This window comes from Guillardia theta, assembly GCF_000315625.1.
Source record: "Guillardia theta CCMP2712 unplaced genomic scaffold GUITHscaffold_9, whole genome shotgun sequence".
Taxonomy (NCBI): domain Eukaryota; class Cryptophyceae; order Pyrenomonadales; family Geminigeraceae; genus Guillardia; species Guillardia theta.
Window position 1 is genome coordinate 305,198 of NW_005434665.1, and position 22,924 is coordinate 328,121.

The window sequence follows — 22,924 nt, forward strand, 5'->3', positions numbered from 1 at the left end:
GCAATGGCAGGAAGAGTGGATCCATGAAGAGTCAGGATACTCCGTTGACATCTTCTTAAGGGATGCAAAGTGATGGTAGAGGTGAAAACCATTCTCCTCCTCCTCCTCTCACACCCTACGCCTCCCCTCCTCGCTCTTCCTCTCCTTTTTGCCTCCTACCTTACCTCCTCCTCCTCCGCCACCGCCGCTGCCGCTACCACCACCACCACATCATCATCATCATCATCATCATCATCCCCCTCTTCGCTTCCTCCATTTAATATCTGCTCCTGCATTTCGCTGGGCTGCAGGTCGACGGTCCTCTGCACTTTGCCTTCAAGACGCGCAAGGCCCTGGGAAGCACCAAGATGAAGCGAAGACATCTGCAAGAGTCTCGGTCACAAGGATACAGGCTGCTCGTGGTGACAGCAAACGTTGCTGAGAAGAGTGTTGACATGATTCTTAGATTCCTTACTGGGAATGGAACAGTCAGAAGATGGTTGATGACGTCGATGGTGGTGGGGTCAAGAAGGTCCAATACCTCAAGACCAAGCTGGAATCTATCGGGGAGACTCGAAGGTGATTGGTATGTAGATTCACGATCCTTTAGAAGGTTTGTTAGAGCCCGTTGGGTCTTGTGTACACTAAGTTGAATGAAGTATGTGTCAACACACTCTGATGGATCTCCTTCATTCGCGTTTGTTGTCTCGCATGACTTCTGGATTCTCCCATGGCTACACATTGCGTGGTGCAGGACAAGAGCGACGAAAGGGGAGACGCGGACGAGGACAGGGAGGATGACGATGACGAGGAGGAGGAGGAGGAGGAGGAGGAGGAGAGAGCGAGAGGAGGAGGAAAAGGAGGAGGAGGAGGAGGTGGTGGTGGTGGTGGTGGTGGAGGAGGAGGAGGAGGAGGAGGAGGAGGTCGAGGATTTTGGTTTGCCGGGAGTCGGGCAGATCCTAGGATATGCCACCCTACCCCTCAAGTTACCAGAAGTTCTTCAGGTAATAGGGGGTTACCTGAAACACGCCTGGAGGGATTGGCCGCATTGCACATGGCAGGGGAGAGGAGGGGGAAGAGGAGGAGGGGGGAGGAGCGGGAGGGACGAGGAGCGAGGAGGAAGAGACGATCGTGAGCAATGAAGATGACGATGATGTCTTTTAGCTGTCTCACGTGGACAGCCTTGATCGTTGTCGCCATCCAAGGGGAGGTACCCACCAGCCCCGCCCAGTTGTCTCTCCGCTCCATGGCGAGTGGGGTTCGTCAGCCTGGTTGCAGCATGTTGCGTCTTCGTGGAGGATTCTTCCAGATCGTAGACAGGTACGTGCACATGAACTCAGAAGAAGCAGATGACATTGCTGAGTTCGACGCCATGGTCACTTACGGTCTGCGATCGAACTTCACGATCCTGAAGTACAAAGAGAAGGCGAGGGAAGAGAGGAAGATGAAGATGAGGATCTTCGAGACCAACAGGATCCTAGAGACGATGAGCGAGCAGACAGCGCGTGAGGTTGCTGCGAAATTAAGATTCAGATCCTTCAAAGAGATCGAGGCAAGGGCAGCGGTGACGGCGGGAAACGGGAGCAGGGGTGAACTTTTCTCCAGGGAGCATTTTTACATCAACGAGGTCAAAGACCTGTGCGACATGAGGGAGAAAGGAACTCTAAGAAACAGGCTGAGGATCAGCAAACCAGCATACGAGGAGCTTTGTACAGTCCTGCAAGCTTACAGTCGGAGGCAGCCCTTGCCAGTACACGCCACGAGCAAGATATCAAAGGAGATCGAGCAAGGAGAGAATTTTACCCTCTACTACCACACGGAGGTCCAACGGCTCAGAGAGAGACTGAACTTCTCAATCTCGGAGGAAGATGTAGGAGATTACACGTCTGAGGAGATGGAATCTATCAAGGTCGCTGACGAGAACGGCACCGACTACTTCGTGCAACTTCCTTTGCATGACGACGAGCGGTTTAACAACATCTCGAGCCCCTTGGACAATCTCTTGAAACTTGATCTCCGAGATGAGCACAAGTTGAAAGAATTCCTATCAGTCGCCTGGGGCAAGCAGAACATGTTGGATTACGTCACCAAGAAGAACAACATGACTCAAGATGAGTTGATTGTAAGCTCCCTTCCACCTGCACTCTTACTCTTTCCTCTCGTCGCATCCTCCCCTTCCCTCCTTCGCTCTCCTCGCCTCTCTCTCCCCCTCCCTCACCTCTGAACCGCCCTCCCCCATCAGGCCAGGAAGAAATTTCTTTCCTTCGACCCAGATCAAGAATGGCTGAAACAAGCGGCTGCGATGCTGACGGACAAGGAAAAGTTCGAGGTGAAGCTTTTTGCTGTCTGCTGCGGAGGAAAGGGGAAGTGGGTGACGAGGATCAGGCGCTGGTGAGGAGAGGAGCCATGGTGAACATCTCGTTACAACTTCTGTACGAGAGGAGGTCAAGTCTGATGTGTGTGAAGCAAACCATGACTGGACGAGCAGAGCTTTGAAGAACAACCTGACCCTCACTGAGATCACCACCGAGTCTTTTGATAGACTTCCTGCCTACCTTGCTCGGTAACCCCTCCTCTTCCTGACTCCACTTGTCGACCTTCTGTCCTCTACCGTCGTCTCCCTCCCCGTCCCTCGACTGGCTCTACTGTCTCCCTCCTCCCCCCCCACCTGCTCCTCGCTATGGCCTTCCCCTCCTCCTGCTCTTCTTCGCTCCATCTCAACAGCCAGCAGGTCACCCAAGTACAACTACACGGAACGAGACGTCAGCTGGAGGACGAGCATAGACACAAGGAACTACGCTCCTCCTCCTGACTATGCTCCCTATGCGACCGGCTCCTACCGCGGCGCCTGTCCGATTCCATGCGGGGTACCGGGCTGCTTCATGTATGGAGGAGGAGGATGGAGAAGACGGAAGGGAAGGGAGGGGAAAGGAAGATATGCTCGTGTTGGATAGGATTAGGAGGAGGAAACCTGTAGAGGAGGAGAAGAGAAAGGAAAGGAGGGGAGGGGAAAGAGGAGGAGGGCCTGACCTGTGATGCAGTTGCGAAGAGTCGGACCTTCCTGATGAACTGAATCCAATAATGCCCGAAGATGAATATCGCGTGCCTCTACATCAGCGAAGGTGAAGGACATGCTTGCATTGTTCCTAGGACTTCTCTCCTCCTCCCTCCCCCTCCCCCCAACCGCCTCGTCTGTCCTCCTCCTCCTCCTTCCCCTCCTTCTGCTCCTGCTCTTCCTCCCCCTCCTCCTCCTCCCCCTCCTCCACCTCCCCCTCCTCCCCCTCCTCCTCCTCCTCCTCCTCCTACCAGCGCTAGCAACTGTCCTCGTCCTCCTAGTCCTCCTCTAGCCTCGAACTTGTTTCTCACCCTCATTCATCGCAGGCGCATCGACCAGGCGAGGGCGAAGGCCTTCCAGGGGCTGAACGAGTCACAGGTGAGGTTCGACTGCTCGACTGGAGCTGACAGCCGGCAGATCAAGGAAAGAGACTTCATCGCCAAGAACAAGTCCGAGACAACAGGTCCTCCTTGCCTGCCCACCTGACTTGACCTGCAGAGTCTTCGGGGGGTTGAACCTGACCAAGTTCAAGCTGCACAAGGACACTGAGAGAATGATCACGAGCATCTTGAGCCCCAAGATCAAGAAAGCGTAACCGCCTGCTCCCAGCTCTGCCGCGTCTCACCTGACTTCAGTTACTTCCCCGTCTTCAACTTGGAACTCTCTGTCCGCCGCCCCGACGGGTCGAAGATCGTAGTGGACGAGTTCGACACGCTGACGGGGAGCAAGTACTTCAAGGGAGGCAAGCGGAGCATGTTCGACGAGGCGTCATACAGCGTGAACATGTCCATCGTCGACGACCAGGCGTATAGGACCAGTCTTAGAGCTCGGAGGAGCGAGATGCTGGGTGAGGGAGAGCAGGAGGGAGGGAGAAGGAGGAGAGAGGAGGAGGAGGTCGTGCCGGAGGAACCAACCCGAGAGGAGAAGCTTGCGCTGCTGCGATCAGGTGAATGGGAGGATGTTGTTGGGGTAAGGTGACAACCATGGCAGGGAAAAGTTTAGCTGACGTGTCGTTGATGAAGACGACAAAGACAAGGGAGGAGAGGGAGACGCGATCAGATCAGCCGTCAAGCTCAAGACAAGAATTAAGAAGCAGGAAATCAAGAGGAGAAGGAGAGAGTGATGGAATGGCGAAGAGGAAGAAAAATAGGAACGATGAGGAGGAGGAGGAGGAGGAGGAGGAGGAGGAGGAGACGAGAAAACCAAAGAAAAAGGACAAAGTGAAGGAGGACACGAAGGGGAAAGAACGAGATGAGAAGGAGAAGAACAAGAAGAAGAAGAAGAAGGAGAAGGAGAAGTCAGAAAGTGTGGCCGACGATTCATCGGGTAAGGCAGCAACATAATTGTTCGACTTTCACTCATGTACATTTCTCAAGCATCTACATGGAAGGCGGAACCCGAGGCAAGGAGTGAAACGCATGGCAACGACATTCTCGAGTATGAGAGGTCATCAATAAGCTTCGATTGAAATCTCTCTTCTCGTCTTTCCTTCCCTCCCCCCCCCCCCCCCCCTCTTCCTCTCTTCTCGAGTGCTCCTCTTTCTCCGACTACCCTTCTGCCTTGACCTCGGGAATTTCTTCCTCAACCTCCTCCTTCACCTCTGGTTCCTCTGCTGCCTCCTCTATCATCGCTTCCGTCATTTTCTCCTCTGCCACTTGACCCTTCTCCTCTTCCTGCCCCTCCTGCCCCTGCTCCTGCACCTGCTCCTGCTCCTGCTCCTGCCCCTTCCCCTTCCCCTTCTCTTCCTCCTGCTCTTTCTCCTCCTGCTTCTGCTCAACCGTCGATTCCGCCTCTCCTCCTTCCTTCGCCTTCTCCTGCTGCTCTGGTCGGGGCGGGAGCTGCTTCCGCTTCTTGCTCGGCATCCTGCCGGCGGCGCAGAGAATTCCGCTGGAAGTCAGAGGGTTGTAGACCTGCAAGAGGGATGGGGAGTCAGAAGCGATGAAGGAGGAGGAGGAAGAGGAGGAGGAGGAGGAGGAGGAGGAGGAGGAGGAGGAGAGATAGAGGCGAGAGATGGAGGGAGAGGAAGAGCAGAGGGAGAAGGGAAGGAGGGGGAGGGAAACATCGGAGGAGAGTGTCGAAGGGAAAAGGGCCAGGGAATGACCTCGATGAACTTGATGCGGTAAGGGTCTCCCGAGGAAGGAGCCAAGGGTCTGAGCACAGGCGAGTCTCGCAGAGGCTTCAGCTTCCTGTTTGCCATTGCTGATGCCCTCAGCACTTCCTCAGCAGCAGCAGGGGCGGCATGATGGGACATGGAGGACTTGGATCGAACGTGTCCCACCACCTTCTCTCTCCTCGCCACCTCCAACGAGCTTCTTGGCCTCTCCTCCTCTCCCCGCATGTGCGGGCCGCACTGCGCCGGAGGACGTTGCTTCCTCCACCTTGACGCTCCGGCCTTGGTCGACTTCGTCCTTTCCTTCTTGGTCTTCAGCTTGGGCAGGAAGCTGTCGCTCTCCTCCCTCGGCTTCTTCTCTTCTTCCTCCTCCCTCACAGCCTCCTCTCCTCCTCCTTCCAGCATGTCGGGGGAGCCTTCGGACCAGTCCTGGAGATCGTCCAGGCGCTTGTTGAGCTCTTCCATCTGGGCGTCAAGGAGGGAGGAGGAAGGGAGGGCGGAGGGCTGAAACGCCGGGCGATGATCATCGTCCGTTGACGTCACGTCCACTGACTCCCCGAGCACGCGAGGATGCCCCAGCCCAGAGAGCTCTGCTGCTGCCCCTTCTCCTTCTCCTTCTCCTTCTCCTGGGTATTCAATCACTACTTCTCCTCCTCCTTCGGTTCCTTCTGCTCCTTCTGAACCGGCTTCCCCTGCTGCTCGGGATAGTCTCCCTCCCCCCTCCTCGTCCTGCCCTCTCCGGATGACGCGGATCGCCTGCTCGCGGCTGCGAGGCGACATGATTCTCAGGGCGAGCGAGAGGTTCTTCTTTCTCATCCTCTGCAGGGCGACGAAGGAATGGCTGCGAAGCCTGCCCGAGCCGATGTCAGCCGCCAAGCCGGAGAGCGAGAGGAGGTCACTCCCATCCTGTGCTATGTGGAGCTTCTCCTCCTCCAGCAGCCTGCGGAAGCCCTCGACCTCGTCGTCGATCTCTGCGGCCCGGAGGCGGGAGGAGGCGAGGGTGAGCTTGTGCTGCGAGATGTCAAACCTCTCCCTCCACATCTTCCAGGCCTCATGCTCGCTGTCCCCCTTGCTCTTGTGCTGCAACAGCCGCCCGAAGATATCCTCCCGCGTCCACGCGTACTGCAGGAACTCGTCAAAGTCGATGGAGTTGCTCCCGTCCGTGTCCGCCGCATCCATCAGGTCCTGCGCGAGCTGCCGCGCCATCGGCTCCTCGATCTGCTTCCCCAGCGTCGACATGATGTCCTTCACCATCCTCAGAAGCCCATCCTTTCCCATCTCCTCCGTCCCCTTCCTCCTGTACTTGTTGAACGTGTACTTCCACATCAGCAGCGGCCCGAAGACCTCTGGCTGGCTGGAGATGTAATCTTTCACCTCTTCCAGGTTCACCCGGTCCCTTCCCGTCCTCCCGCACGTGCGAAGGCACTGCTCCGCCTGCGCCTTCGCGGAGCTGAAGGAAAGGCTCTTGTTGAAGGCAGAGGCGATCTCCTTTAAACAGAGTTCCACCTCCTGCAGGAAGAGAAACCCGTCCTTGTCCGCGTCGTAGGAGGAGAAGATCTCGTCTATAGTCTCCACGTCGGAAGCCCGAGGGATCCACTCTCCTCCTCCCTGCCCCTTCGCCTCCCGCAGCTTCTCTCGGTGCTTCGCGTTTCTCTTAATGAATTCTTCAGTCTCCTGCTGCAGTGCCTCCACCTTCCTCCTCTCCGTCCGCCGCTTCTGCGACGCTGTGATCACCTTGGTCACCAGCTCCGAGCTCGACACGAGGGAGAGGTCTGGGTCCAGCGACACGTTGGGGGTCCGCAGGCGGGTCCTTGAGGAGGAGGACAGCCTGCTGTCCTGTCGGATGGTCTCGTCATCGGCTGGGACCCTGTGGGAGGAGAAGGGGCGAGCGATTTGGTCGAGAGGAGCCGTACAGTCTGTGAGGTCGAGCTTCGCCTGCTCGATCTCCGACTGGTTGATGGAGAGACAGCAATCCTCGCAGACTGAGACAAGCCTTCCCTCGAACGAGGGGTTCGTAGCAGCCCACAGCACAATCTCTCTCATCCTCTCGAAAGAGATTTCTTTCTTCTTGAAGACAGAAGCCATGATGATCGTCCGGAGGTAATGCCTGCAACAAGAATCACACAAGAAAGCTCGCCTTAGTCAACATGTCATTGCAATCATGATAGAAACATATGCATAAACTTCACCCACCTGTCTTTATCGAAAGCCTTCTTCTCTGCCTCTATCTCCATTTTGTGTGCATGTTCAGCATTGTAGGATGATCGGACCGGCACGTATCGCCGCCTCGACGGGTTTCTTGGGAATTTCGTTTCGATCGTCTCGCCATATTTGATGTGCCTGGCCGCCCCAGCACTCTCTATGTACTCAGACCAAGATCTATCAGTTTCTCTCATCCTCTGCACAATATCGCGCTCCCTTTCGATGGCGACGTAGAGGAGCGGGCAGATCTTTCTGAGGAGGGAGAGATATCTTACCTGCCACAGAGTTCAACGCATGCAGCGTGAACGCAACACGGATATATCAATAGCAAGACAGGGCAGGGCAAGAATTACAACGAGCGACAGCCAACAACCACCTGTGCGTTTGCGACTCACCTTGTACTCGATTGCATTGCAAATTGAGATGTCCCTTGCACAACTTGGACAGAGTCCGATGTCCGGGCCCAATCCCTTATCCGTATCATGCTTGCCATCCACTGCTTCCACAACCTCGCCGTTGAACTGCGAGCTCTCAATACACTTGGGGGTGGAAGGACGCTGATTCGTCGCTCCCTCGTGGTTCTCCTCAGTCATGAACTGCAAGGAGGAGCACCACAGCAGGTACAACCTTCCATCGACCCCCATCTTGAAGTAGAACACTCCTCGCCATATCCGGTGAGTAAAGGGCAGGAGGGAGGAGAGGTGTTCTACGATCCACTCAAGCTGCTCCGCAATCTCATCGCGAAGGTCCTGACCAGGAATGTTCCTGATCTCAGACAAGTGCAAGAATCCGTCGAAAGTCGCTGCCCGGGTGCTGAGAGGGATATGAGGAGAGTCAATGTCATGGATGTTCGCCCGTTGCTCAATCTTGAGGCAATGCGGTGTCCACCAAGCTCGGATCACAGAGTTGGAGCCGCCTGGAGGGGGGATGTGAAGCTGGAGGATACCACTTCTGTCGTCGCATCGCAGTCTCTCGTAGAGGTACGTCCTCAGGGAGTCCACATCGAAGTACTCCACGGTCGAAGTCCACTCGTTCTTCTGATCATTCCACTGGGCTGCGATGAGGTATGCAAGGACAGTGCTGGAGGATAAGACAAATCCTTTCCTCTTGTAGGCCTGACAGATCCCTTCATGAAGCAACCTCGGTTGCAGGTCAGTGATTTTCTCCCTCCGGTGTATGACACTGTCATTCGCAGAAATCCATGCAAAGGCTCGCCGTTGCTTGATGATGATTGTATCTGGAATCAGGTACTCTGCTTGATATACAGGAGCGTTTCCTGCGTCTGGATCGGAAGCAAGATAATCAAAGAAAGTATTGATCCAGTTCACGTTTTCAAGCTGGTAGGCAGCAGGCAATGATAGTTGATTTCCTTTTTTAAGAGTCTTTTGTAACGTAGACCAGTACTGTAGTTCCAAACTTTCGCGAATCTTGTCGCTGATCTTTACATCGTGTAGGTAGGACAAATCTTCATCCGTGCCTAGCTGTTCCCTTGCTATGGAGGTGCGATCATGGGCTCTTTGCTTCATTAGAACTGTAGCAGGAATGGTTTTCAAATCCTGACGGAGATATCGCACTTGTCGTTCATTGATGTCATTGTAAACCTATCTGACTCATGGTTCCCCTCCTGCCTTGTACCAACTCATCGGCTTCACTGATCAAACGTGTCACAGAGCAGCAGCAGCAGGTCATGAGCATCTGACTGTGCAGTGCTGCCCCTTCCTCTGCCGCCATCATCCCGAACCTGTCAACCGATCTCAAACCGTCCAACCCCCCCACCCCCTTTCTCCCCACCATCTACCAGTGGGGTTGACTGGTGGGGGCAACGGCCGTCTCGGCCCGCGGCCGGGCGGGGCAGTGCTCAGTGGCCGGCCCGGCGGGGGGGGGGGGGGCCGCCGGCCGGGCGGGCCGGATGATGTGGCCCCCCGGGCGGCCCCCGGCCGGGCGGACGGCCCGCCGCCGTCGGAGCCGGGACTCCGGCGGCCTCTGCAGCCCCGCCTTCACCGTCACGGGGAGCCGGGACCGTCCGCCGGAGGCTCCGACGGCTACGAAGGCTAGCCTGAGTACGGTTGAGAACATGACTCAGTGATGATCGGGCGTTGGACTCGGGCGTTGATTCGCTAGGACAGCCTCAGCCGGGGAGGCTGGGGCCACGGGTGACGCTGCAGGCCGGTTGCCGGCCGCCCGGCCATGTCGGACCGTCAGTGATATCAGCCATACGGTCCGAGTCCGGGCCGATCAGGATGCCATGATCTGGCACTGAGTCTCCCCCGCACTGTCTCCCCCGGGGCTGAGTGGGCCTGAGGGCCTGAATACAAGAAATCCCTGCCATTGAGCCCTCAGCCCCACGCAACCCCTTCAAATCTGAGAAGGCGTGACCCTTCGCACCCATCGTGACCCCTGGTGCCGCCATGCTCGAGCAGCTCTACGGAAAGCACGCTGCCGCGCTCTATGCCCAGGTGCGGAGCTTCTCTCCCTCTTGTCCTGACCCCTTCTAAGTGCATGCCTCTCTGTCTTCCTCGTGGCTGCGAGTTAGTTGTCTGCTCTCGAACTGATTTCTTGACCTGTTGACTTGATTGGTCTGTGAAAACGAGAACTCTGGAAGATGTACTTCATGTATTCCTGTCGCTATGATTACTTTCCTGAATATCACAGCGAACACAATGATGACTCAATTCTGTATGCATCAGTGTGTTGACCTTTAGTTTTGCACTATGCGATCATTTGTGTGATTGACAGTTCGTTCTCTGGAGAGATGTTTCCATGTTGTTGTGCTGCTTCCATTTGAATGCTTTGTGCTTCTTGGAACAGAATCCTTGTTTCATATTGTTCCTTTGTCATGTTCCTCGAAGGTCAAATCTGTCTTGCTCTTCTAGCTCAAAATCATAAACTAGTACGAACGGAAGCTGACTCAGATCTCCAGGCCGCTGATTTCAACAAGACCGCAAGGTTCTACTACATGAAGGCCCAGGATGCCTACTACCTTGCTAACGCCCAGGTGACTTTCTTGCTGATCTCTTCTGTGTAGACATCTCACTACTCGGCAGGCTTCTTACGATGACTGGCGCCGTGCAAGGAGACAGTGGGATTACTTCTACCGCAGGAAGTAAATCTCATTGTTTATTGCGCGCTAGGGACCACGTGGGTTTAAAAGTGTGGAATAAATCTGGGAGATCCACGTTTGGGTGCGAGAGAGAATGGCAGGGTCATTGGGAAGTGGTTGTGAGGCTGCTGCAACTCAAGTGGTTGGTGAGAAGCGGAGTAGAATCCAGGCCAGTGGATTGATGGCTGGCGAGATGTTTCCGTTGGAATCGAATGTGATCGAGCATGTCCAGCTGTTAGGTGTGTTCGTGCGCAAAGGAGAGGGGGTGGGAACAACATGCCTTTTCAAAGCACACATCTATATTTCGAGCACATCAATCATCAATAGCTTGACTTTAAATTAGTATGGCAGTCTCGTACAAACAGAAGGTCCGGTAGCTGAGGTTAGATGGCAGTTCCAACCAGCTTCGGTGTAGCACGTCGACGAACAACCGTCGTTGTCCAGGTTGTTTCCGTCATCGCACTGCTCACGACCCTGAATAACTCCGTTGCCGCACAAGGATTGAGGATGATGGGTCTGAAAGACTGGGTCGGTTGGCTTGGTGACGCTCGAAGGATCTCGATTCTGCCAGGAAGTTGTTGTCGCGAAGTAGGGCGAAGGGCCAGGGCTGACTCGCAGCGGCACGCTGCTGCTCCTTGGCTGGTACACGGAAGCATCGTTGGAGTTCGACACTGGGTAGCCGACAACGATGGACTCGAGCTCGATGCTGCCTTTGCCGGGGGGCGTCTTGATGGTGAAGTCAAAGGACCTCTGGGAGCTGCCAGCTTGTGTGCGGAGCAAACTTGCAAACTTGTTCCTCGGGATGACGATGCTGTCCACGTAGTAGCTCTGGGGAGAATATTGAGTGTAGTCCTTCAAGAACAAGTTGCCCAGATGCTCGCCATTCTCACCCGCCAACAGCTGGAGGTAGTTGTAGCCGTGAGGCCATTCCTTGTGCTGCTCCACGTATTCAGGGTATTCATATCGGATCACATCAATCTCCTCAGCAACGTAGGTCTCTTGATTGGACATTCCGCTCGAGATGGTTGTCTGTCCGCTGACCCCAGGGAAAGGGTGAATCGTGTACAGCGTGTTGCTAGTTGGAACGGAGGAAAAGGGAACATCGACCATCACATACTCTGTCGAGGTGCCCACTGAAGACCGAATGATAGTCCGAGTTTCCCCCACCGCACCGCCTGTATCCTTGAGAATCACTTGCAGATTGTATCCGACGCAAGACGGCTCAGAGGGCTTGGCAGTTGGCGCAGAGACATAGAAGCCGCCGGCAGCAGTGATGGTGATGCTCGCGATCTCTCCGTTGGAAACTGTGTAGGTTGCCTGTGCTCCTGAACCTCCGCCCCCCTCGAAAATGATCAGGCCGTTGACTGCACATCCGCTCATGGATCCTGAAATGTTCACAGAGGCCACCGATGTTGAGAGGGTGATCTTTCTGCCCACGTAAGAATCCTTGCTCACGGCTGCGTGGCTGTCCAGGTAGAAGCTGGAAGTACTGGCTTGTGTCGTGACGACACTGCCAGTGACGTAGTTCGTCTCAAGAACCGTGAATTGCTGGTACACAGTAGGAGGGCCTTGTCTGGGGTATCGCGTTCCTAGTACACCGCGACATTCGGGAAGCCCATCTCGGAGTTCACTAGTGCCATGGACGTTGGTGTAGGAAGCAGGGATAGCCTTGCTGCATGAATGCCACTTGATGTCATAAACATATCCGGACTTGATCGGCCTGGGGAATGTGGCGATTGCGATGGCACTAGCGCTGTAGTACTCTTGGATTTCGGCAATATACCAGATGCGATATATGGACGTCTGGTCGGGGATGACCTGCCATGGTTCGCTGACGTAAACAGTTCGACTGGCTCCATGATAACTGTCAATCAGTCTGGTTTGCCCAGCCCCTGTTCCATCTTCGATGGTCACGTACAGACCAGTGTACGCGTTGTTAGTACTTGAAGATGGACGAGAAACCCCTCCCAGGAGCTGCATTTGATCCATGCCTTGTCCTTGGTTGAAACCTGCTGGGCCTTCAACATAGGCATATCCAAAGGAATAAAGGTGCGTCCAAGTTTGAGCTTGCGTCTGCAGCTGACCACGGACAACAGTCAAGTTGGCAGTGGAGCCTGAGGTGAAAACAACTGCTGTGACATACACTATTTCCTCCTTGGGCGACCCAGGGATCAAATTTCCTTTGTCTGTCAATCTCAAATACATATTTGGAATGATTCCCTTCGCATCTTGCACTACTAGATTCGTGGAAGCAACACTGACGGAGTTTTCTAGATACGATTCCTTGAAACCGGCAAGTCCATCAGAGGGATACAAGTTGTTGTAGTATCCATCTCCAGCTAACTTGAGCACCCATGCCTCGACATTCCTGGGACTGATTGAATTGGACCTGCCTGTCGCAGAATCCCAGGAGGAATAGATGGAAAGCTTTGCCCCAGGGTCGTTGCTGATGACTTTGGCTGTACCATAAGTGTATGTCACTCTCAAGTCAACATTCTTGAGACAGTCTGTGACAAGGTTTTCATAAATTTGGAAAGGACGATATATTTTGTACACAGCATTCACTGTGAAACCTCGCTCCAAGGGTCGATCCAAATAAGCATATCTTGAAGTCGTGAACGAATTGATGACATATTGTTGAGTATTTGAGTCTTCCGAGATTTGAATGATCATTCCTGTGTAATAATTTTGTACAGACGATGACTGACTGTCTAAAATGACATAGGCATCTCCCAAGCTAGAAGCATTCTGTAAATTCAGTCCTGATGAACCGACCAAACTTTCGCTGGTGATATCTGAGATCGTAGAACCGAGTGTTGCCATTCGAGCAAAGATGATATAAGTCGTAGATGACGTTGGAGTCTTACCCAAAGGCGAGTCGAAGGTCAGAACGTAGTTGCTGCTATATCCCGCAACAGTCCTCGTATAAATATCGTCTCCCGTGGATGGATTTCCATCAATGTCGACGGTTATCTGCACTCCAACATAGAAATCCTGGACTGCAATACCTCCGCATGAAGCTGTCTGACATATTTGGATTACGCTGGAGTTGTAGACTTGAGATACTGTCCCTTCATACACGCCGACGTAGGAGGAAACATTATGCATCTCCCAAGTATTTTGAGCACCCAAGATTCTGACTTCATAGCCCACATAAGCATTGGCATAGGTTGACGCTGAGCTATCGAATCGGACCATCTGGTTGTAACGAGTCTGAATGTATCCAACTTGCAGGTTTCCTGTTGCGCAGGTAAGTTGTGGATCAAGAGCAAGAGCAACAGATCCGGTTGAAGTTCCACCATCCCTTGAGTTCCTTGCAAACTGAGAGACGAGGTCTGCACTAATACGGTAATTGTTGGAGGTGCTAGGAGTTGCTGACAGCGTGGGATACAAGTATGCTGTTTTTGTTGCACCATTGTATCCTGAAATGGTAGCTGACAGTCCTGCAGCAGTTTCGAGGGTGGCTGTGATGACAGCGTTGCAACTATCTCCCGCAGCAAAGGAGATTGTTGGAGCACTATCATAACCCGTTCCTTTACTCACAAGGGTGACAGCATTCACAGCTCCACCGCTCACAGTATATGTGGCTGTGGCTCCAGTTCCTCCTCCATTGGAAATGATGAGAGTACCTGCGTTTGTGCATGTCGTTCCGCCACTCTGAATATTGAGTGCTGAAAGGGGACCAGAGAAAAATATCTTCATGCCAACGTAGATATTGTTGACAGCAGAGGATGTACTACTCAGCTGTACATGGTCAGTGCTGCCCGCCTGCAAGTACCCGGTTGCACATGGGGAATCTTCCGTGCAAGTATCGATCGTGCTGGAATCAGGATCGACACAATCGTTTGTAATGCAATTCGAATAGGCGGACACTGCCAAAGTTGCATCAGCATTGTCAATTCTGTGGGTTTGAGGACAACACTCTGTACCATCTGAGTTCTTGTAAACCCACATGCTTCCCATGTCAGAAACAGTATCCTTGTCGACCCTCATTACACTGAGGCCATCTTCGACACCATCATAAGCAAATTTCGACCTCACTGCCTGACCAACATGACGAGTGACGTATCGAACGTGTTGCTGCCATGTTGCTGCCACGAAAATTGTAACATCACCGGCAGGTAGAGGGAAATTTGGCTGTTTGAAAAAGTAGGAATTAGGTCTTTCGAGCGATGTGCGAATATAAGGTCCAGAATTGATAGATTGCATGAAACAATGCAAGAGAGGGAATGACAAGGTAAGAGGACTGATTCTTGAGGCTCCCTCTGCATTTTGACTGAATGCATTTGAAGCGGGCGATGCATAGAGATACAACTTTATCTGATCATTACTGGTCATGTTGATGAGTTTGTCACGAGGAATTCTCAGAGTGTCCGTGTAGTTCACCACGGTATTTCCCATCGTCCACCGGTTGTCGGCAGGAATACAGTGAGATGGAGCCACTGGAGAAGTTGTATCACAATTCGTGACATTGACAAAGGGGATGGGAGACGGCTCAGGTCCAAAAGAAGTCGTTGAGTACATGGGATTGCCTTGCATGTGACTGCGCAGACTTTCAAATGATTCCTTCCTGAACAGATCTCCAATCTTCGTGAAATTCTCATCGTATACACTGATGTATTTGTTCAGCGAGAAGATGTCTGCTCCTACTGTCACGCTGAAGGAGGCATCACCCGATGGACTTCCCATACTCCCAGGGGGCACTCTGTAAATGACGGAGACATTCAAAGGGTCAGATCCTGGCACGCTGGCAGAGGCTGAGAATCGATAATCGGTAGCATACTTTTTCGTGTAACAGATGCCGGCAGTGAATCTCAACCTCAAGGATCGAAAGATCACTTTTCCATCGAGTTCACACCCGATGCAAGCTGTGTTGTTCCCACAGTCATTAGATCCTGAGCCAAAGTTGCAATGAAATGTCGCTCCACCACCACCAACTCCTGTGAAAGTATTTGGGACACTACCATCTTTAAAGGATCGAAACGTGAACTTGAGCTGACCATCAGCAGAGTACTGCATCATTCTATCTTGCGAAATTGCGATTGAGTCTATGTAAGGAGTACTTTCTGAAAATTGAACTGGGCCCTCCATATCATTTCCAGGCATCCATGGCTTGCAATGAGTGTTCTCCTTGCCGTAAACTCCAGGTTCGACAACGTCATTTCGACCTCCCCTAAAACCCTTCTGTTCAGGTCTGTAACCAAGTGGATTGTTAGGGTCTGCAGGCATCCCAGTGCAACCTGTTTCTGGCCCATACGCATTGTAAGGATACTGCCCTTCATACATATACGACAGGTTCCCACTGAAAAGAGCACCAAGGTAAACTCCATCTTCACCATACACATGGATGCTTGTGCCAGGGCTGGCAATATCTCCCTGCGCCTCCACGGTCAAGGATGCAGAAGAGCAGATCTCGGGAACGGAACCGAAGTAGTAGTCCTTGACAAACGGCATGCGAATAGGAATACCCTTGATTCCAATGTTCTGATTTTTGGTTGCGGTTGTCCAAGATGCCGGTTCATTCAGTCCAGGTCCCTCAAAATCATACGAGCACCGAGAGAATCCGCTATTGTATTGACCAATTCCACCACCCTTGCAGCGATCCACATTTGGTGGAACGAAGTATGGTCTTCCTTCATTATAATCAGTTCCTTGAACGATTTGTGCTGCCGTCGACAAGTCATACGGTCTCGCAAAATTGCTTGGACAGTCGCCAGCCATGCAGCAATAAGCATCAGGAGATTGCATGCAACCTGGCCGATCAAACACAATTTCATAGTAGTCGTTACTAACGCAAGTTTTGGAAGTGCAACATGTTTGCGAAGCAGCAGGAGGGCTTGTCGAGCTGGAGTTCACCAAAGTGCCATTTATGAGTGTTTGAACTTGACTTGTTTCACCTCCTTTGTTGAGAGATCCTTCAATGATAGAAACGTTCCTCAGCCAAGTTGCCTCGTTTCCAGGAAAATATGAACCTCTGATCCAAATTCCAGTCATAGTTTGTAAGCACTTAATGAATTCGTGCTTCGTTGGATTTCTGGACACCAATTTACCATCTCGCGGGAGCTTTACATTGACCATTTCCCATTGAGAACCATTCCTGGAAGTGAACGTTTCATCAAGGCGAACATTGTACAGGTGGCTGAGGTAAGTTGGATCCTCACTGAATACACCCTTGATGCCCATAGTGAACTTCTTCTTGCTAGACACTAATTGCACATCATATGCAGGCATCGGAGGTAAACCCATGGATTCATACTCGTAATGCCCGAGGTTGTATGTCAACCACCTATCGTTAACATCATTAGAGTTTCAAACAACAAAACATGCATATTTACCCATTGTAGGCTAAGGTCATATCACCAGGGAGAAAAGTGCTTGGAGATGCAAAATACCAGATGCCGTTGGTGACCTGACTGGAATCCATAGCTGCAAGAGATTCGCCTTCTAGAAACAATCCTTGTTGCGACCAGCCAGCTCCCTGATGAAAAGTCACGGCATCAGTGAAGTTAAATGTAGACAGGTTGGCACAGCAAACCTGTATGGTCCAATTCTGTAGTCCGAGAAAGAAATCCGAAACTGTTAGTACGTCTCCGGGCATTCCCATCGCTGACTTGTTGACGACAAGGAGAGATACCAAAAAAAGATATGCTGCGAAATGATTGATACGCATATTGACCAAGTAGTCTTGTGACAGACGAGCTTTCTTTCGCCTCCTGCACTCAGCAGAAGTTTTCCGTCTGCACCTCAAGAACGAACAAGGGTGCAGTGTCTTTGTGTTACAAACTGAGCGATGGCAGTAGAAAGAGAGGATCAACTAAGGACAAAGTGCAACAAGAGCAGCCAAGCAAAGAGACAGAGAGAGAGAGAGAGAGAAGTCCTATCCTCTTGTGACACCTCAACCCTTCAACGCCGCGCTGAAACCATGGCGCATACTCAGGGGTGAAACGGATAGGGTTAGGGGTTCTTAGCCTGGGGTGGCGTGGGTGGCTATCTTCTCAAGTACCCCGTCCTGCTACTCACAAAGGAAGGGTGAGGGATGTGGCTAAGGAAACGGTTGGGAGCAATGAGGTAGGGGGGAGATGGGAAGATGAGGGTCGGGTAGGGCTTAAATAAATTAGTAGGTCCGCAATGTTGTTCTAGCAAGGATAATGTATGCTACCGACCTTGGGTGGTCAAAATCTCTTTTTAAAGCCACCCCGACGGCGGTTGAATTATCCTTTGCTGCTATCAAGTGAGCCTGCCCCGGACCGGGGCTACCGTACTGGGCGCGGCCCGGCGTCCCACCGTCTACCCGGCACTGGCTTGACTGGCAGCTTCAGTGGAGCCCGGCCTAGTAACTTTGAAACGCTCGGAGCGGCAGCCCGGCCGGCGGCGTGACTCGGATCGGACCGGTCACCGTCCGAGTCCTGCCACTGTGACACCAGCCAGCCTGTGACACGCCGGTCAGTCGGCGAGACGGTGACCGCCTTAACGGGGCCGTACTCTTACTCAGTCAGGCTGAGTATTTTGAGGAGTCAGACCCCTCAGAGTCTCATCAGGCTGCCGGGCCGCAAGCCGGGTAAAACCGTTACAATATGACAAGCGAAAACATAACCGCCAAAAATTCCGCCCTGCATTTTTAACAAAAGTTTCAAAAGTTGTATTAAAATTTCAAATTTTTAGATAATTAATTATAGTTGCAAGACCAAAAGAATGAGGGAACCCCACCTACGCAGGTAAACATTGTGTCGATGACGCAGCCACGCGGCAGGCATGGCAGTGGAAGAGGAAAATGCAATGGGATGCAATGCAGAAGATATGGTAGACACCGAAGCAACGATGTTTCAGAGAGAAAATTTACCTGGAAAATGTGTGATGCATGTTTAGGGTGCTAAAATCCATGTGATGTAATGAGAGTTCTGGAATTGATACTGGGAGTTAGTTTGGATAGAAAGGAACGGTTCATTATGATCGGATAATTGTTTAGTTCGATGTTAGATTCCTGATTCGCTGAATTCTTACGAATATTTTGTTCAGATTGAAGAAATTCATCTTCTTGTCAAGTTCTGCGAAGAATTTGATTCGCCCTCAAGATTTGTGCTTACGCAGCAGCCACTTGATCTTTGAAGGTTGGCGTGCGGCGGCAGAGGGTTTTAGCAAAGGTAAGTTGTATGATCTTTCACGAATTTTCTTTCTGTTCTACCTCTTTGCTCTTTCAACGTATTGCAGTGACATGCACTACCAATGACTTTCTTTTCAGTCTGAAGGGATCAATTGAAAATGTTCGAGAAGACGCTTTCGGATCTTGTGAAGGGTCTTAGATCCAACAAGCGACGTGAAGCAGAGTATGTATCCAAATGTATTGCAGAGATCAAGGAAGAGCTTCAAAGCAAAGACAAGAGTCATACTGTCAAGGCCAACGCGGTGGTAAAGCTGGCTTATTTGCAAATGCTCGGATATGATATGCAATGGGCTTCCTTTCACATTGTCGAAGTGATGTCATCTCCTGGTTTTGCTCAAAAGCGTTTAGGATATCTTGGTGCTTCCGTATCCTTTAATGATGAAACAGAAGTGGTGTTACTCTGCACAAACATGTTCAAGAAGGACTTCCAAGATGCTAGCCCATTCGTAGTTGGCCTTGCCATCAATTGCTTGGCCAATATCTGCACCACAGATCTTGCGCGAGACCTGGTTGCTGATGTTGTGCAGCTCATGAACAGCAACAGGGCTTATGTTAGGAAGAAGGCAGTTCTGGTCATGTACAAGATTTTTCTAAAGTTCCCTGACGCTCTCCGACCTTCGTTCCCCAAACTCAAGGAGAAATTGGAAGACAGGGATACTTCGACGGTATCATGCGCTGTCAACGTGATTTGCGAGTTGGCCAGGAAAAACCCTCAGAATTATCTTGCGCTAGCTCCCATCTTCTTCAAACTACTCACGCACACAGCGAACAATTGGATGCTAATCAAAATCGTCAAACTTCTAGGAGCACTATGTCCTCTGGAACCACGCTTAGGCAAGAAATTGGTCGAACCTCTTACCAATTTGATTAATACCACACCTGCAAAATCGCTTCTTTATGAGGCAATCCATACAGTGTCAGTTGGTATGACCCCTCATTTGGAAATTGTTCAGCTTTCGATGGAAAAGTTGAAGGATTTTGTTGAGGATGAAGATCAAAATCTGAAATATCTTGGCTTGTTGGCTATGGGAAATTTCATGAAGGTCCATCCAAGGATTGTAGCTGAGCACAAAACAATGATTCTCAAATGTTTGAATGATGAAGATATCACGATTCGCCATCGCGCCCTTGATTTGGTTTCAGGGATGGTTACCAAGAAGAATCTACAAGATATTGTTCGTATTCTTATGGAGCACGTTGACAACTCTGAGGGAAGTTTTCGGCATGATCTCGTCGACAAGATAATCGAGGTGTCGTCAGCAAATGGATACGCTGCGGTTACCAACTTCGAATGGTACATCACGACTTTGTGCAAGCTCGCCAGAGTTCCGGGTGTTTGTAACGGTCTGAATTTGAAGAACCAGCTGATGGACGTCATCATTCGTGTCAGAGCTGTTCGTGAATTTGGAGTTGCGGCTATGGTTGACATTCTCCGCGACATTGACATGTTGTCTCAGTGCAGCAGGGATCCTACCTCAGCTGAGGTGATGTATGCTGCTGCCTGGTTGGTAGGAGAGTTCTCTGACCTGCTCGAGGACTCAAAGAGAGCTGGAGTTATGGATTCTCTTCTCTCCAAGAGGGTGATGTGTCTCCCAGAACATGTACAAAGTGTGTACCTGCACAGTGCTTTGAAGATTTACGTCAGTGCTTCCAAAGGCTTCTCACCAACAGGAAATCTCCTAGAGGATGAAAGCATCTCGAATCACACTGGAGATCTCCTCTCCCAAGCTGAGACTGCCTCATCCCAACTGGGGGAAGCGGCTGCAAACCCGCAGAATGACTTGGACCTTCTCCTAGGCTCTGATCTTCCTCCGATGCAACAAGCACCTCAAGTCGCTGAAGCTGCCGCAGTCCCTTCAGGTGCCGTACAAGCGAGGCCAGCGAATGTCCCCTCTGCTCAGCTATACAACATCTTGGACGAACGGCTTCCGGCTTTTGAGAAGAGCACGCTGCTGGAGGTGCAAGAGCGAGCCTGTATCTGTCATCACCTTTTGGAACTTGTAAAGGAAGCAGAATCTCTTGGATCCGAGACCATTCTTCAAAGCCAGTTCGAGTCGATGTTTCTGGACGAGCTGAAGCCCGTGGCACCCAAAGCTCAGTCAAAAGTGCCAGTTCCTGAAGGCCTTGACCTTGATGCAAGAATCCATGACGTTGAACTAGAGGATGAGCCAACAGAAGATGAAAGTGAGCACTCAGCAAATGAGCAAGATGAGGACAGCGATGGCGAGAAGAAGAAGAAGAAGAAGAAGGAAAAAAGTTCAGGATGGAGTGAAAATGACTTCATGGGCTCAGACAAGTTTGCAATTAAACCATCCAAGAAGGAACTGAAGAAGATGCAGAAACAAGCTGAGAAGGAACGCAAGAAGAGAATCACGGATCCGTTCTATCTTGGTGCCAAGACCGCATCAGAGGAGCAAGCTGTCTTGCTTGATGCTCAGGAAGTGGAGGCTATTCCGATCTTCCATCTCAGTGATGATGAAGAGGGGGGCAAGAAGAAGAAGCGAAAAAGCAAGAAGAAGAAGAATGACAGTGACGAGGATGACGGGCAGGACGAGCCGTCAACTCCGAACTCTTCGAATGCTCCTCTTGTACACATGGGATACGAAATGCCTGACGCGGATGGCGATGACGAGGATGCCAACGAAGACGCAGGAGCATCGCGAGATGAACTTGCTGCCAAGCTTAATGTGGACTTGTCGAAGCCCCTGAAGGCATCTGAGGTCCTTCCTACCATCAAACAATATGAACGCAAGTCGCGATATGAAATTGAAGAGGAAGAGAGGAAGAAGAAGAAGAAGGAGAAGAAGGAGAAGGAGAAAATGAAGAAGGAGAAGAAGGACAAGAAGAGCAAGGAACACGAAGATGATACGAATTCAAAAGATGATCTGTTGGATTTTGAAAAGCTCTCAGAGGACAACAAGGATTCAGAGCAAAAGGATGACTTGTTAGATGAAATTTCATCTTCCAAGCCGTCAGCGCCAGTACAGAATCGATCGGCCTTGGTTGCCTCTGACGACCTTGATCTCCTTTTTGAGACAAAATCTGCATCATTGCCGGAGGAAGTTGTGGTGAGTGGGTGACGAAGAATATCCATAAAGTCTGACTTATTGCATAGGACAAGGGTGGGAAGAAGAAGGAATCGAAGAAGAGCAAGGATCACAGCTCCAAACGTAAGGATGAGACTGAGAGCGAAGAGGAGAGCGAAGAGGAGGACAAGAAGTCCAAGAAAGACAAGAAGAAAGACAGCGGGAAGAAGGACAAGAAGAAGAAGGACAAGAAAGAGAAATCAGACAAGAAGAGTTCCAAGAAGGATCGGGAGAGTCCGCGGGAGGATCAGTGTCCCCGTCTCATCCCTCGCTCGCTTGGGAGCGACAAGATGATCAAGGCCACTTACGAGGCCAAGGCTGCTCTCGACTCCAACGCCAAGGTGCCGCCGGTGATAGTGACGGTCACTTTGACCAACACGGGAGACTTCACCTTGCAACCGGTCTCCATCAACGTGACTACAAGCATGAATGTACGGCTCTCCACTCCTCCCAACGAGCTGCAGCTCCTGGGCCCTGGCAGCTCAGCTGAGATCAGGATGGAGCTGGTGGTCGCCAGCGTTGGCAAGCCGCACAAGGTCAAGTGCTCGATCAAGTACGAGGCGACGGGCGAGGGTGCCCCGGCAGCTCCGATCACAGTTCCCTGTGAGATGCTCCTCCCTTGCTCCTCCTTCCTCGTGGCACGGGCGATGACCCACGACGAGTTCAACTCTCTCATCGGCTCCAACTCAACGCCGCACAAGTCAAGTGCTGTGATCGAAGCCGGAGGGAGACCATTCAAGCACTCCCTCCACCTCCTCGCCTCTCTCCTCAACCTGCGGGTCGTTCACTCTATGGATGGAGCCGCCTGCCTGTACGCCATGTCGGTACTTGGCCACCATGTCGCAGTGCTGGCGAAAGCGAAGGGAGGAAGCATGGTTAGCGTTGACATGCGATGCAGCGATGAGGCGCTGTGCCAGCAGCTTTGCAACGAAGTCTCGGGGCTGCCGTTGTTCATAGCCCAGTGAATGATTTTGTAAGAAACTTTGAGGGGCAGGAGAGGGGCAGGAGAGGGGCAGGAGAGGGGCAGTTTTTTCATTCAGGGATCCAATAAAGGCAGCTCATTAGGGATCGAATAAAGGCAGCATTAGCGAATCTCTTAAAGATCTTCCTCAAGCCTCACCTCTAACTTGTGATTCAAACTCTGCTTCAAACTTCGCGCGAAAGTTTCAAAGTTCGTTAGGACCCGCTAAGTTCAAGGTCGATCGAACATGTGGGCCCAGAATGAATCATG

At 51.8% G+C, this 22,924-nt stretch overlaps 6 protein-coding genes across 6 annotated transcripts; 4 read left to right on the forward strand and 2 right to left on the reverse strand.

Annotated features, from left to right (window-relative positions):
* Positions 1-72: 72 nt before the first annotated feature.
* Positions 73-562, forward strand: GUITHDRAFT_102033 (hypothetical protein; the record flags this gene model as incomplete). Its single annotated transcript, XM_005839055.1, has 3 exons — positions 73-81; positions 291-401; positions 446-562. The coding sequence occupies 3 exons, from the start codon at positions 73-75 to the stop codon at positions 560-562; spliced, it is 237 nt and encodes a 78-aa protein (XP_005839112.1).
* A 555-nt stretch (positions 563-1,117) lies between these two features.
* Positions 1,118-4,377, forward strand: GUITHDRAFT_133861 (hypothetical protein; the record flags this gene model as incomplete). The annotated part of the gene is made up of 9 exons (XM_005839056.1): positions 1,118-2,101; positions 2,222-2,370; positions 2,711-2,863; positions 3,021-3,101; positions 3,361-3,412; positions 3,445-3,497; positions 3,533-3,625; positions 3,670-3,980; positions 4,025-4,377. 9 exons carry the CDS (start codon positions 1,118-1,120, stop codon positions 4,375-4,377), a joined length of 2,229 nt encoding a protein of 742 aa, XP_005839113.1.
* A 251-nt stretch (positions 4,378-4,628) lies between these two features.
* GUITHDRAFT_133862 (hypothetical protein) lies at positions 4,629-9,756 on the reverse strand (the record flags this gene model as incomplete). Its single annotated transcript, XM_005839057.1, has 6 exons — positions 4,629-4,646; positions 4,735-4,944; positions 5,136-7,251; positions 7,338-7,621; positions 7,742-8,877; positions 9,543-9,756. The coding sequence occupies 6 exons, from the start codon at positions 9,754-9,756 to the stop codon at positions 4,629-4,631; spliced, it is 3,978 nt and encodes a 1,325-aa protein (XP_005839114.1).
* On the forward strand, positions 9,740-10,520 carry GUITHDRAFT_150696 (hypothetical protein). The gene is made up of 2 exons (XM_005839058.1): positions 9,740-10,341; positions 10,391-10,520. Exons 1-2 carry the CDS (start codon positions 10,183-10,185, stop codon positions 10,451-10,453), a joined length of 222 nt encoding a protein of 73 aa, XP_005839115.1. The 5' UTR covers positions 9,740-10,182; the 3' UTR covers positions 10,454-10,520.
* Positions 10,521-16,200: 5,680 nt separating this feature from the next.
* Positions 16,201-17,066, reverse strand: GUITHDRAFT_150697 (hypothetical protein; the record flags this gene model as incomplete). Its single annotated transcript, XM_005839059.1, has 3 exons — positions 16,982-17,066; positions 16,782-16,924; positions 16,201-16,732 (listed from the first exon to the last, which is right to left on the reverse strand). Coding segments are annotated over exons 1-3 (631 nt in total), but the record flags the coding sequence as incomplete, so codon positions are not given.
* Positions 17,067-18,705: 1,639 nt separating this feature from the next.
* AP3D (Adaptor protein complex 3 subunit delta) lies at positions 18,706-22,628 on the forward strand (the record flags this gene model as incomplete). The annotated part of the gene is made up of 4 exons (XM_005839317.1): positions 18,706-20,251; positions 20,405-20,875; positions 20,954-21,327; positions 21,753-22,628. Coding segments are annotated over 4 exons (3,267 nt in total), but the record flags the coding sequence as incomplete, so codon positions are not given.
* Positions 22,629-22,924: the final 296 nt, after the last annotated feature.

Excerpts from the sequence above, each read along its gene's own strand:
- GUITHDRAFT_150696 (XM_005839058.1), top strand. The coding sequence starts at position 10,183 with ATGTTCCTCGAAGGTCAAATCTGTCTTGCTCTTCTAGCTCAAAATCAT. Across the intron at positions 10,342-10,390 it reads ACTACCTTGCTAACGCCCAG|GCTTCTTACGATGACTGGCG; the intron begins GTGACTTTCTTG and ends ACTACTCGGCAG.